The 13785-nt window shown below is 34.8% G+C and overlaps 1 protein-coding gene across 1 annotated transcript in view; it reads right to left on the bottom strand.

Annotated features, from left to right (window-relative positions):
- Nucleotides 1-1036: 1036 nt before the first annotated feature.
- Nucleotides 1037-13785, bottom strand: part of LOC107728413 (nuclear pore complex protein Nup160) — a 73880-nt gene continuing 61131 nt past the window's right edge. Inside the window, exons 26-34 of the mRNA XM_016538573.1 lie at nt 12986-13146; nt 9066-9126; nt 7372-7482; nt 6214-6337; nt 6021-6122; nt 5812-5953; nt 3720-3845; nt 2409-2504; nt 1037-1413 (exon numbers count right to left, since the gene is read on the bottom strand). Coding sequence (XP_016394059.1) covers nt 1330-1413; nt 2409-2504; nt 3720-3845; nt 5812-5953; nt 6021-6122; nt 6214-6337; nt 7372-7482; nt 9066-9126; nt 12986-13146 — 1007 coding nt within the window. The 3' untranslated portion in view covers nt 1037-1329. The remainder of the gene's footprint in view (nt 1414-2408; nt 2505-3719; nt 3846-5811; nt 5954-6020; nt 6123-6213; nt 6338-7371; nt 7483-9065; nt 9127-12985; nt 13147-13785) is intronic.

Here is a 13785-nt window from a genome sequence, read left to right as displayed (position 1 = left end):
TTAGGGCCCGTACCATGATGATAGCTGAACAAACTCAGGGTTACAGAAAATGTAGAGTTGACAAAACTCAGGCCTTGTTGGCACCGTGATTCTGATCAGTTTTCTTTTTCATCTCAGGCTTTGATCCTGAATTCATGAATAACTATATGGAGTGCAGTGTGACATCAGTAGCAAACAGCAGATAACGTGCCTTGAAACACAGAGAAAATGTGATCTACTTCTCGCGAGAGAGTCAGTCATTCACTTCTCTTAAAATAAAGAAAAATATCACGCAGCCATCTTGCCAATAACTTAATTGATCCTCAAGCATATCTTATAGTAGTTTTACTTGGAAAACTGATTTTTTTCCTTTTCTTCATTTAGAATGTTGTTTACTTTACAACAACTAAAAGAAGTGCGAAGGAATGTCACTCCATCAGCCTTTTTTATTCAGAGTCCAACTGCAATAAGCAAATTATCTTGTTTTTGATTTTTTATCTTGTTTCAACTTATCTTTTGATTTCAGTTTTCATTTGTTCAACTGCCAGCTGATTATTCAATATCTCTAAAGTGTTTCTCTCTTTCATTTAAATTAACATTCAGATAACCGGCACTATGGTCAGAAATATCCATGACTCCAATTTGGCAATCCTTTGTCCTATGTTTTCCTTTTATGTAAAAAAAATAAATAAATAAATAAAATAAATCTATTCTTAAATATACAGTGTGTGCCTGAGAAATGGCTGCAATGTCTTTTCTCTTAGGATGGGTATGGCTCTGTATGTCAATTAGCCCCAATTCTTTATATTTTATATTAAAAATGTATTTAAAATATTACGGAATAATTCCATTATATGTTTCCCGTTTCTTGTGAGACTGGTCATATCCAAATCATGAACTAGTAAAAAACTTAAGGGTCCTCGTCTTTCTCCAGTTTGTTCACCTGTGATGTTACAAATTGGCTAAAAAGAGAATGAGCTGATTTTGCAGCTTGGTTTCAAAATAAGTCATTTTTAGACTGAAAAGGAAATTATGACGTCTGCAACATATCAATTAAACAAAACAGTTTTATTGCATTCCTTATTTAAATTACACCAATTAAGCCAAGAGTACAACATACAAAATTTAAGATGTTTTACACAGTGTCTATATAAAAATACACATTTTTCTATTTAAGAGGTTGAACTCTGACACATTATTAAATCATTGATGCAGATGTTGATACGTTTCCATACATTTTCAGCATGGGGCATCAAACAGCTCAGCGCAACTACACCCCACCAACAAACATCATTTTCAGCAACATTATTCATACTAAGTACATGTCCGTAGTGCAGTTTTGAGTGGCTGTTAACGGGCCATGAGTCTGTTTCTGCTGCTCTGATCCACCAGCCGGTGATACTCCACTAGCTTATCTTTCAGATTCTTGTACATCTGTAGACAGAGAAGCCAGAGAACATCACAAAACCATACATGCAAAATGTCATCCTATTTTGATTTCTTAATTGCCCACTTTGAAAATTAAGATTCTTATTGAATATATTAGACTTATCTGTTGTTGAATTCCCAGTTTTGTAAAAAAAAAAAAAAAAATCAAATTTTGTTTTTTGTACTGGCAGGCTCATTATACCAATAAATCGCTGCTGGAATGTCTTTATTGTATAGAAACCCATAGAAGCTATTAAAATCCACATAAATCTGTTGAGCTGTGCCCATTTATTGTATTTTCAAAACTAGAAGTCCTGATTGCTTTAGTGCTGTAGTTTAAGCCCTGATTGCCTTGAATGTTTTTCAGTGCCTTTCCCAACAAGTTTTTTTTAAGTCTGGTCATTTTTGTCACGATAAAATCATTCAGAGCTGCAATGTGCTCTATAAATTAGGTTAAGCATAGCTCATAAATCAGTTCATTTAAATTACAACAGACCTAGAAGTAAATTAGCTCCAGGTTCTCCACAGATTTACAGTGCATTTCGAGAGAAGGGTGATGCTTGTCCAACTGCACTTCAGTCTCATATTCTGAGACTCATCATTAGAAGTTAAGAGTGATTTATTAAGGATGAAAAATTCATTTGAGAATTTTTAATGCAATTAACAATTTACATTAAGATGTAAATTGTTAATTGCATTAAAAATTCTCATATGAATTTTTCATTCAGCTGTTAAGACAGCTTCACTAATCAGACATGATTTTATTCATCTGCAAATGATGAAGTGCTTTACGTCTCATTCATTTATTAAATAAAACTCTTCAAATGTAAACCAGACGGTCTCCCTACATCACAGTCCTGTACATGGATGGGTGAACAGCTAATATTTGATAAAATGGGTGAAAAATGATCACATTCGTCATTTGCAGTGTGACGATCATGCAATAATCATGAAATAAAGATCTCAGGCATCATGACAAATGTAAGTGAAAAATGCTTTACCTTTTCATTGATCTGACTTTCACTGAGGTTTCTTAAGAGCTGATCGATCGATGTATAAGGCAGCCATACCAGGGATGCTGTAGCTGAGAGCGGCCGCTGTCAGGAAATCAAAAGACAATAATAAATACACTCAGAGTGCTGCGCAAAAGTCTTAAGCACATGAGATGTTTGACAAGTTTGCAAACATTCCTTTGCAAAGAGTGTAATAATCCAGTAACATTAGATGTCTATATCAAGCATACATAAACACACTGAGGATTGCATTTCACAAGTTTTTACTGGTTTTTATTAATGCAGGGCTTTTTTCAATCTATTCCTAAAGGGCCCAGACAAAGCACAATATTTATTTTATAAAGCATACCTGATTCAACTCAATGCCTAGTTAGCAAAGTTTTTTTTGTGCTGTATGTGAAAGGTTAATGAGATGCCTAAAATATGAGGCTCTATAGGACTCACTAGATTGGGAAACCCTGCTTAATGAATTTTAAACATACAACTTACATATACATTTATATTTCATAAAAAATAGACATACAGTTTTGAACAGTACTAAACTAAATGTGTTATTAAAGACTATGATACGACTATGATAACAAATATAGTGACTGAAGGGCACTGTAAAAAACAAACAAACAACAACCCTGCTTGTCCTCAGTTTAAATGTCCATTAAAACACACCATTCACTGCTTTGAAATATCCACTTTCCGCTGATTTTCTTTAAAGGAAAGATTGATATCAAATAGCACACCTAACTGATGACAAAGAATTGACAGAGCAGCCATCAAGTGTTAGACAGTGTTCTAGGTTATTACATGCAGAGGTTTTTGGTCCAAAAATAAATTTTTTTCAGAATTTAGCAGTAGGAAATTGCTAGTCATCCAGAGTTTCATCGGAAAAACTATATAGAGCCGAGTATCATCAGCATAACAGTGAAAGCTAACACCATGTTTCCTGATGATTTGTCCCATGGGTAACATTTAAAGTGTGAAAAGCAACGGTCCTAGCCTTGTGGTACTCCATACTGCACTTGTGATCGGTATGATATCTCATCATTCTACATTTAAGAAGGAACCCCATGTGACATTCTACATACCTACAAATTGAGTAGTAAAGTATTAATATACCCACAAACTGCAAATGCACTTTGTAAAATTTGAATAGCAAATGTATATTCCTTATTTGCAATCTTAGCAAATAACATCCTTAATGTCTACTACAGACCATAAAGTTTTCATTCATTTTGGAATGTTACTTCCAACATCTTAAATCAAATACTTATTCAAGTTGTAACAGTAGTCAGAACTACATACCTCTATACCAAAATACTGATGTCCCTTTCCAAGCAGAGCATCCACATACTCCAGCACGAGCTCAGCTGCGGACTCCAGCTGATCAAAGTTCAGATAGAGACGCAACAGTGATGCAGCATCAATTTCCTGAAAGAGAAACACAATCAATCAACAATATGTGTTATACAAACTGAGAACAGGGACAGTGTAGAAATCATGTATGTAAATGTACAAAAGGTAAAGAAAGCAAAGTAAGCTTTGCTTTTATTTACATTTTTTTTACTATGCAAACAAGCAATAAACTATTTTTCATTAGTGAATATTTCAAAACCTATTAAGAACATGTCTGCCTTATATTTACATTTACATTTTGAGAAGCACAACAGCAGAAAATCTGTTCCAAGTAAATTTGATAGGACACTGAATTGCTGTGATCATTTTACAACAAAGTGACAATGATCTGGGTCATTTTATAGAAAATTACCAAAGATTGTAAAAGCATTGATGTTGTATATACAGTTGCACTGGTCATGAACTACAAAACAGTTCACAACTTTATACAAGGCTCTTCGTCATCATAATTAAACTAAGTGAACAAAATCAATTTAAGGGGTCATGAACAGCATTTCCTTTTGATTTTATGTTTGCTGAGCTGCACAACATGTTAGGCTTTTTAAATCAAAACCAGTTGAGGTGAGAAATGAAAAGCCAGTTCTACCCTGATTTTAGCTCTGATATTAAACACTGTTTACAGGGTCATGCATCCTTCATGATTTACATCACTAGAGCCCTATGAAATCCATTTTATTTGTCCCCAAATTGTATTTATTTATTTTTTTTCAAATTCCGCTTTTTTAATTTTAATTTTTCTCGATTCCATTTTTTCCCCGTTTAAATTTTTCTGGACTCCTTTTTAATGGTTAAATAAAATTTTATTAATCAAAAAGCATGTCTAATGAAACTCTTACAATTTAACATCAATTCATTATTAGTTTAACAGAAATTACACGTTTAGGGCCCTATGAAATGTTTTATTATTTCTCACCTTATGTTTTGTTGTAACCAAATTCTGTGTTTTAGCATGTCTAGTTATTTGAATGCATAAAAACAACTTTTATTTATTCTTACAATAGCCTTATGATTTTTTCCCCCCTCAGAAATTCTGTGTTGTCTATTTTAATTTTTCTGGTTATCAAATGAAGGCATACAACATGAAATTAATTAATCTTTTAATTAATGAAAATTTAATTAAATTAAAACATGGAAGAAATATTGTGTGATTACTCCTTAAAAATAACAGTAGTATGTATATTCAACTAAATAAAAAGTAATATATTTCCGGCACAATGTTTTCAAGTTAAACTGAACTTTTATTTTGATGGGTTGCCGTGAATAGGCCTACCTTTAAATTTCTGTGTGTATATGATATGATGCTATTTTTACTCAAATCAAAGGGTAAAATTCCCAGGAACTGACTTTCAGAGCAGCTCTGGAGATGTTCATGTATTTATGTCCTCATTTAATGAGACGGCAGACGCTGAAACCAGTGTGTAGCTTCAGTGTGTGTGTAGTAAATGAAACTGTGTGTCTGCGACATTCATTCACACAGAGACATGCACGACATGCTGGATTTATATTTAAATAGTCTTTTTGCGGCTTAATATACAGATTAATATACAGATATCGTCCATATCGCGATTTGTTTTAAGAATAATGACCTATTTTTGAATAATTCATCCAAACAAATTCCGTGACATTCCACGTTAAACTGTAAATTCCGTTTTTATAACTTGATTCTGTGATTCCTTCTGCATTTTCCTCATCGCGGAAATCATAGGGACTTACATCATTTCACTAACGCACAAGTGTGCGGGTCAAAGCGGTGATGAAGTAGTAGGCACTGATCTCTGTGCAGGCAGTCTGATGTAATTATCTCTATTACGTAACATGAAGTATAAAACAAGTTGTTCGCCAGCTTCATTTAAAAAAAAAAAACCTTAATAAAAAGCAGAATAAATGCTGTTTTTGGACAAGTTTTAAGGAAAACATAATTTTTCAATTCATGACTGCAGCCTATTAGATGTAATCCTGAGAATAAAAAAAAAAAATCCACCTTGTAGGAACTGAGCAGCCAATCAGGCACTGGCACCCCATGTGACAGCAGCTTGTTGATGACACAGCGATGATATTGAGCGTTCTGTAAGGGATATTTCTCCAAATAATGAGCTAACAGCCGCCAAGCTTCATCTGTCGCGCTGTGGAGAGAAATTCAGTTTAGGAAGAGACAGAGCAGAGTTCATTGTAATGAGTATTTTAACAGACCTGGACTCTTTAGTAGTAATAACAGTTGGCAACTGATTAGCTGCAAGCCAGTTCCACACCTCCGTCTGGTCCTGATCGCCTTTATACTGCAGTTTGATACACCTACACACACAGAAAAATACGCCGTGCAGAAGTCAGAACAAAAAGCAGCCAGCTGATTTTGACTGGGCAGACACAGGAGTGATCAACTTACTTGAAGGTCAGTCCTTCAAAGACGGGTGTGAGGGATAAGTTAAAGGTCTGACATAGTGTCAAGGCTGTGTCAAAAAGTCCTGTTTGCACCAGCAGAGCCACCATCTCTTGTGAAGATGCACCTCCTGTAAGAGAAATAACACCAGGATCAAGTTAACCTTTTAACACTAGAACCACCAGTTTTAGCCTACTAATAAATGTTAAAACTTTGGATTAATTATTAATTTTTGTTTTGCAATTTTTTATCGTTTATTTTTTGCTACTGTGTTGCTATTCATTCTAGTCTGCCCATTTCCTGAAAAAAAAAAAAAATCTGATCTATGATGCAATGAATAAACAATTTTTGTGATTACTCCAAGTTTACTGGTATTGTTCTTATTCAAATTATAAACGATATAACTAAACAAATGAGTAATTATTTAGGTGAAACTGTGCGCTTGAATTTGTCGTTGCATCATACATCCTATGCAGTGCAGTGAGGTGAATTATTATTGCTGATTATAGTATATTTAGGGTATTGTAGTAATTTAAATGGTTTATCTTAAAACATTGTATTATAATATTACACCACCCAAATATGTATTTATTTTCTTCTAATTCTCGTTGCCATCGCAAGCGAGTTTATAGTCACCATTTTATGTTTACACTGCACCGCTGCTCTCGACAGACGGCACCCCAGGGTGCCACGGCACCCCGGTTGGGAAACACTGCTCTAGACATTCATTTGTGTAGATAGTGGCATAATACATTTTTTAGCTATATCAAAACAGTAGTCATGTGCATGTGTAAATTTTACCCGCTGTTCAGTTTGTGTTTGCAAGCTGAAAAAATAAATAATAGCATGAAATATAGCAGCTCATGTTAACCTGTTTCACCTTGTAAATCAATACACAAAAACATGACGTTCAGTTTCTGAAGTGTAAGGAATTTTTTATTTTTATTTTTTTTACATGATCCCATAATCACCAGAAGCCTGGATGTTGCTTTGAGATTGTGTTCATAGCTCAGGAAAGCTTAATTGTAAAAAAGTGCATTAGAAAACTCAACTGTACATATGGCAGAATATAAGAATGTCATACCAGTGATATTGATAAAGGCAACAATTTAAAATTGGACAAAAGCGTCTTCCAAAAGAAAGCATGTATCCCCATGTCATTACCTGCGATGGCGGCTGAGGAGGGGTCCTGCTGAGCCAATGTCAGTCGACTCCGAGCAAGAGCATACTCTTTCTCCAAGTCTTTCAGCTCAAGAATGTCGATCTGTTGACTTACTGTGATCACATGACAAACAACTTTGAAACGTGCAACATTTAAAAACAACAACAGTAGATTTTGCTGACATTTATAACTATATCTAAAATGCACTGATTATCAGATTAATAGGCCAATAGTTTTAAAAATCTACAAAACCCTAACCCTAACCCTGCCATTCAAAAGTTTGGGATCAGTAAGATTTGTACCCCCGGTTTCACAGACAAGGCTTAAGCTAGTCCCAGACTAAAATGCATGTTTGAGCGGTCTCAACTGAAAATATCTTGCTCTGACGTATCTTAAAATATGTAAGTGTCGTTGTAAATTAAATAAAGGCCTAGTCCTGGCTTAAGCTACGCCCCGTTTGTGAAACCGGCCTTAATGTTTTAAAGATTCTTATGCTTATTAAGGCTGCATTTGTTTGATCAAAAATACAGAAAGAAACCGTAATATTGTGAAATATTATTACAATTTAAAATAAGTTTTCTATTTTAATATACTTTTAAACAATTTCTTTCTGTGATGCAAAGCTGAATTTTCAGCATCATTACACCAGTCTTCAGTGTCACATGATCCTTCAGAAATCATTCTAATATGCTGATTATCATTAGCAATGTTGGAAACAGTTGTGCTGCTTAATATATAAAATATATATATATTTTATAACCAGTGATAATTTTTTCAGGATTCTTTGATTAATAAAAAGTTCAGAAGAACAGCATTTATTCAAATTCATTCATGCACTGACTGGTTCAAAATGATAATTTGATTGTCTTTTGGACCGACTGATTACAAGAACCAGATTCATGTGTGGCCCTGGAGCACTAAAGCAGTCATAAGTAGCACAGGTATATTTGTAGCAATAGCCAAACAATACATTGTATGTGTCAAAATGATCAATTTTTCTTTAATGCCAAAAATAATTAGGATATTAAGCAAAGATCATGTTCCATGAAGATATTTTGTAAATTTCCTACCATAAATATATCAAAACTTAATTTTTGATTAGTAATATGCATTGCTAAGAACTTCATTTGGACAACTTTAAAGGTGATTTTCTCAATATTTAGATTTTTTTGCACCCTCAGATTCCAGATTTTCAAATAGTTGAATCCTAACAAACCATACATCAATGGAAAGCTTATTTATTCAGATTTATTTTCATATGATTTATAAATCTCAATTTCAAAAAATTTACCCTCATTGACTGGTTTTGTGGTCCAGGGTCACATTATACAATGGTCATGCTATATGTTTTGCATGCAGCCAGCAAACAACACAATAGCAAAAGGTATGTGATAACCACACATTCAATTTTAATCATCTTCAATGATTGTTTGTATCAAGACTAAGGCATCAACTAGGCTAACTATTACTTTGAAAATTTTGATAATAAAATGTTAAGTGGGGGACATGTAGTAACATGTTTAATAGATAATTAAGTGTTCAGGTTCTTCACCTGTCAATAAAAATACTGCGTTCTGAATGACCAATATGACCACTAGCATACACAAATAGATAATTGATTAAGTATTAAAGTGGGAAAAACAAAGTAGTCAGTATAGTCCACACAAATTTAGAGGGTGTTTTTGGGTGTAATTACCTGGATTTGCAGCAAATTCTCCATCATAGTTCCTTTTCGGTGATGTGCCTGGTCGCTCATACTGGTCAAAAGTCAAGTCATGATATATATTAAAATACATTATAATACACAGCGGGTAAAATAAGTATTGAACACGTCACCATTTTTCTCAGTAAATATATTTGTAAAGGTGCTGTTGACTTGAATTTTTCACCAGATGTCGGTAACAACCCAAGTAATCCATACATACAAAGAAAACATAACATAAGTTCAGAATTTAAGTTATGTGAAATAAAATGGAATGACACAGGGAAAAAGTATTGAACACATGAAGAAAGGGAGGTGTAAAAAGGCATGGAAAGCCAAGACACCAGCTGAAATCTGTCAGTTAGAAAGCAATCCTGCCCCTGGTCAGTGGAAATTAATATTAGCTTCAGTCCCAACACCTACAGTACCAGGACGATGATGATGATGAAACAAGGGTGGACATTTCAGCAAGACAATGATCCCAAACACAGCCAAGGAAACTCTCGATTGGTTTCAGAGAAAGAAAGTAAAGCTGCTAGAATGGCCAGCCAATCACCTGACTTGAATCCAATAGAAAATAAGAACTACAGATCAGAGTTCATAGAAGAGGCCCACAGAACCTTCAAGATTTGAAGACTGTGTGGGAGAATGGGCTAAAGTCACACCTGTGCAATGCATGCCACTAGTTTCTCCATACAGGAGGCGTCTTGAAGCTGTCATTACCAACAAAGGCTTTTGTACGAAGTATTAAATACATTTCAGTAGTTCAATACTTTTTCCCTGTGTCATTCCATTTTATTACACATAACTTTATTTCTGAACTTATTTGTTTTGTTTTGTTTTATTTGAATGTATGGATTACACAATTAAATAAAAATACAATTTCATGTCACCAGCACCTTTACAAAAATATTTACTGAGAAAAATGGTGGCGTGTTCAATACTTATGTTACCCGCTGTATGTTACAAAATTGTGTTACAGATGTATACACACAGAGTACTGTGCAAGAGTCTTTAGATGCTTCACAAAACTTGTGCACAAAACTCATACAACTAGGGGTGTGCGATATATATCGTCTGCGATAATATTGTAATTGTTGTTTTAACGATGTGCGATTTGACATTATCGAGTATTTTGCAAAAATCATTCAAAACACCACTACAGAGTGCACACATACATTACGTGAAGTCTAGACTAGTGTGTGTGCGCATTTAGAGTGTGTTCTTTCACTGCATGATTCGGTCTATTAAAATGCATTTAGAATGATCACAAATTCAAGACATGGGGGCAGAAAATTTATATATTTATACCACGGCACTTCATATAGTTAATATGAACGAAGAGTGCCGTTTTTCTCCAAAAATCACCATGATAACAAATGTGATATTGACTTTTTACAACAGTTCAGTAAGAAGTTAATCAAGAGACTTACGTTTTAGACACCATATTGGCTGTTTTTGCTCTATTTCGCCAACAAAAATCATTCCAAACACAGCCACAGCGCTGTTTCACGTCTCTGAGCAACATGACGACGTTTCGTTCCTGAATGAAACAACCGTTTAAATGATTCGGTTCAATCGCAATGACTCACTTATTAACAGTGATTTGCTGCCACCTACTGGCGGTTTTAATTTCACATTTCGGCATTTTTCTTTTAGATTTTTTTCATGTTTTAAATAATTTCAAACATCAGTATTCAACGTTTTATGTTTAATATATCAAAACATTATTTATGCATTTGTAATTGCAGGTTAAATGCATTCATGTCTTGCATTAAACAGGGTGTAAACACATCTAAATGCCATTTCAGATGCAGCTTCTGTGTTGATTTCATTTGCTTGGTAACAGTAATTCATTAACCTGTAAAACAGGTTTCATTTGCTTGGTAATAATGTCTTATTAATCTAATCACTGATTAAATGTAAGAATTTGACTCAAAAGATAATGGACAATTTTAGAAAAAAATGGCTTTATAAAGGTAAAAATTCCCATAAAATGTAAAAATCAGTTTAAACTTATTGGAAAAGATTAATTTCTATCAGTATGAACTGACCACTACACAGAATATGAAGAATATCAAAAACTTCAGGAGTCAGCTGTCCGCGGCAGGGCTTAAGATACCAGCACAATAACACACTCAGCAAAATATAATCTAATTATCGCTATCGATTAAATCCCAGAAAATATCGAGATATTATTTTTTGTCAATATCGCACACCCCTACATACAACATACTGTTTAGATTTACTGTAGGTTAAAGAAGTTAATTGATAAAATGTATTCATGGCATTATTTTTGAAAAAACCCTTACTCATACAGGCAAACTCACAAGAGGTCAAAAAGGTGACATAGTTTGCAATATGAGCCTTGTAGACCCCCCCCCCCAGAAGAACATTTTTGAGAATTTAACGTAAATTAAGCGTTCTGGTGCAATCTGACAACAAAATAAAGGGAAAAGACCAACATATGCTTTCAAGTAAAAAAAAAAAGCACATTTATACCACAAACTTTTATAGAAATCAGGGCAGCCAATGGCCGATATATGATGCCGATTTTTTTGGCCGATATGTTTGGCTGATTTTCTTTTTTTTTCTTCTTCCCCTTCATCTCATAACAGTGAGTTTGAGTAAATGATTATTGCAGAATACTAGTAGCAGTCAAAACTAACAAAAGAGCAACAATATATAAGTGCAAATGACAAGTCTCGGTTAGCCTAACGCAGTACACGTAGCAAGGTGTATATGTACAGTATATGGTCTGTTTTGCCCTGCCATCATTAGCTGAAGCTGTGTGTGAACAAGAAGCGGCTGCAGAGTGTGAGCTGCTCCGTCTCTCACGCAGCCAGAGAGAGATTCTCCGGTGTTCCGCAACAACGCTTAGCTGTCCGCAGATGCTCCTGCCTATAAATCGGCCTAATTTGCAGCACAATCGGCCGATGCCGATTAATTTAAAAATGCCCAAAATTGGCCGACCTCTAATTTCAAATGCATAAATAATTTTATAAGATTACTGTTTTAAATATTTTTGAACACAAGTTTAAAATGTTGGGAAAAATGCAATACTTTTAAATATGAAACCAAACCACCAGTAGATGACGGTAAAGGACTGTTTTAATGAGCGAGTCATTAGTGTGTTGCTCGGAGACACAAAACAGTTCTGCTGTGGCTTTAATTGAAACTTCGTCAGCGAACTTGAGCAAAAACAGTCAATATTGTATTACAAATTGCGAACTTTGTGTCTGTTTACCTCACAATGAAGAACTTCCATGCCGACGACATGTTTACATGCGGATGTGAGCGTAAGTGTGCCGTCAAAACAGACCGGCTGTGAGATGAGGTGTGTTGGATTTGAAGCAGCACGCGCGCAGACCGATCAAACATCAAAGTACCGCAAGAGCGATTCGAACGCATGCGGAGCCATCTGCTCTCTGTAGCTCTCGCAGTGCTTTGATGTTATACAGCGATCGGTCTGCTCAGTGCTGCTTCAAGTCGAACCGAGAAAGGGACTTTGGTCGAACACACTCTGGTCTACGAGCTTGCAATCTCTCTCTCTCTCTGCCCAGACCCCCCCCCTTTTGGTATGCTTACTTTACAGACACATGCCTTCTGCACTGTGTATATAAGTCTTGGACACTTGGAACAACAATGGTGGTTATTCTGACAAGACAAGTTGCTCTGTAATGCTAGTTCTGAGAAAAGCTCTAGCATTATTAGTTTTACAGATGCCACTTGGTTTTCTTTTGATATTTTTGTATCCAATGCAATGAAATTCAGACATCTTTATGTGTGACTCACTAAAACTCATGTACACACATATTCATATGTAGGTCTACAAGTCTTTATTTTAATTCTTACTGATCTATTCTCTGAGTGAGCACTCCATATAAGGAATTAAAAATGTTTCAGATGCTTACCGCTGCTCCAGACGAAGGCTGCACAATCCAGGCGTAGTCCGGATGAACGAGACGCAGGCAGTTGAGGGCAGCTAGATAACAGTTCACCTGCTTCTGGAGACCGCGCAGAGTTCGCACCTCACGGCCCAGACGCATACCGTACTCAAACATCACTGTACCGGCTTAAACACACAAACAAATCACTGTTGGCTTAATTGCCAAATCCTGCCTGCATATAACAATTTTATTGCTCATTTGAACAATAAATCAATAATAACTATAAAACTGCAGGAGGGTTTTATTTTAGATTTTTTTAATTCAATAATTAATCCTTTCCCCAAAAAACTTGAAACATCATTGTAACGCTGACCCATCAGTTTTACCTTTTTTTTTTTTTTTATCACAAAGATTAAAGTTTTTAAATATATTTTCATATTGCAATAATTTCACATTCTATCTTTAAATTAATGTAATAACAAAGAAAGTATATTTTAAATTTTTGTTTAATGGCATCTTTTTTTGCATCACTGATACCAATACTACTTGATGTCTCTAGGAAATTGTTCTTTTTCCTCTAATATTTAACCATTGCAATTTAATTTATGTTCAACAAATAAAAAACAGATGTAATACGGATAAACAAATGATATAGCTTGGCTTATTGAATATCAGGTCCTTTTCTACGAAAGCGCTTTTTGTAAATGATATGATCACTGATCATAACCTAGATGTGTTCTGTTTGACAGAAACCTGGCTAAAACCTGATGATTACATTATTTTAAACGAGTCTACCCCCCAAGATTACTATTATAAACATGAGC

Source organism: Sinocyclocheilus rhinocerous, unplaced genomic scaffold, assembly GCF_001515625.1.
Source record: "Sinocyclocheilus rhinocerous isolate Xijiao unplaced genomic scaffold, SAMN03320098_v1.1 scaffold126, whole genome shotgun sequence".
Taxonomy (NCBI): domain Eukaryota; kingdom Metazoa; phylum Chordata; class Actinopteri; order Cypriniformes; family Cyprinidae; genus Sinocyclocheilus; species Sinocyclocheilus rhinocerous.
Note: the sequence above shows the minus strand (reverse complement) of the source record. Positions and strands in the feature narration are given on the sequence as shown.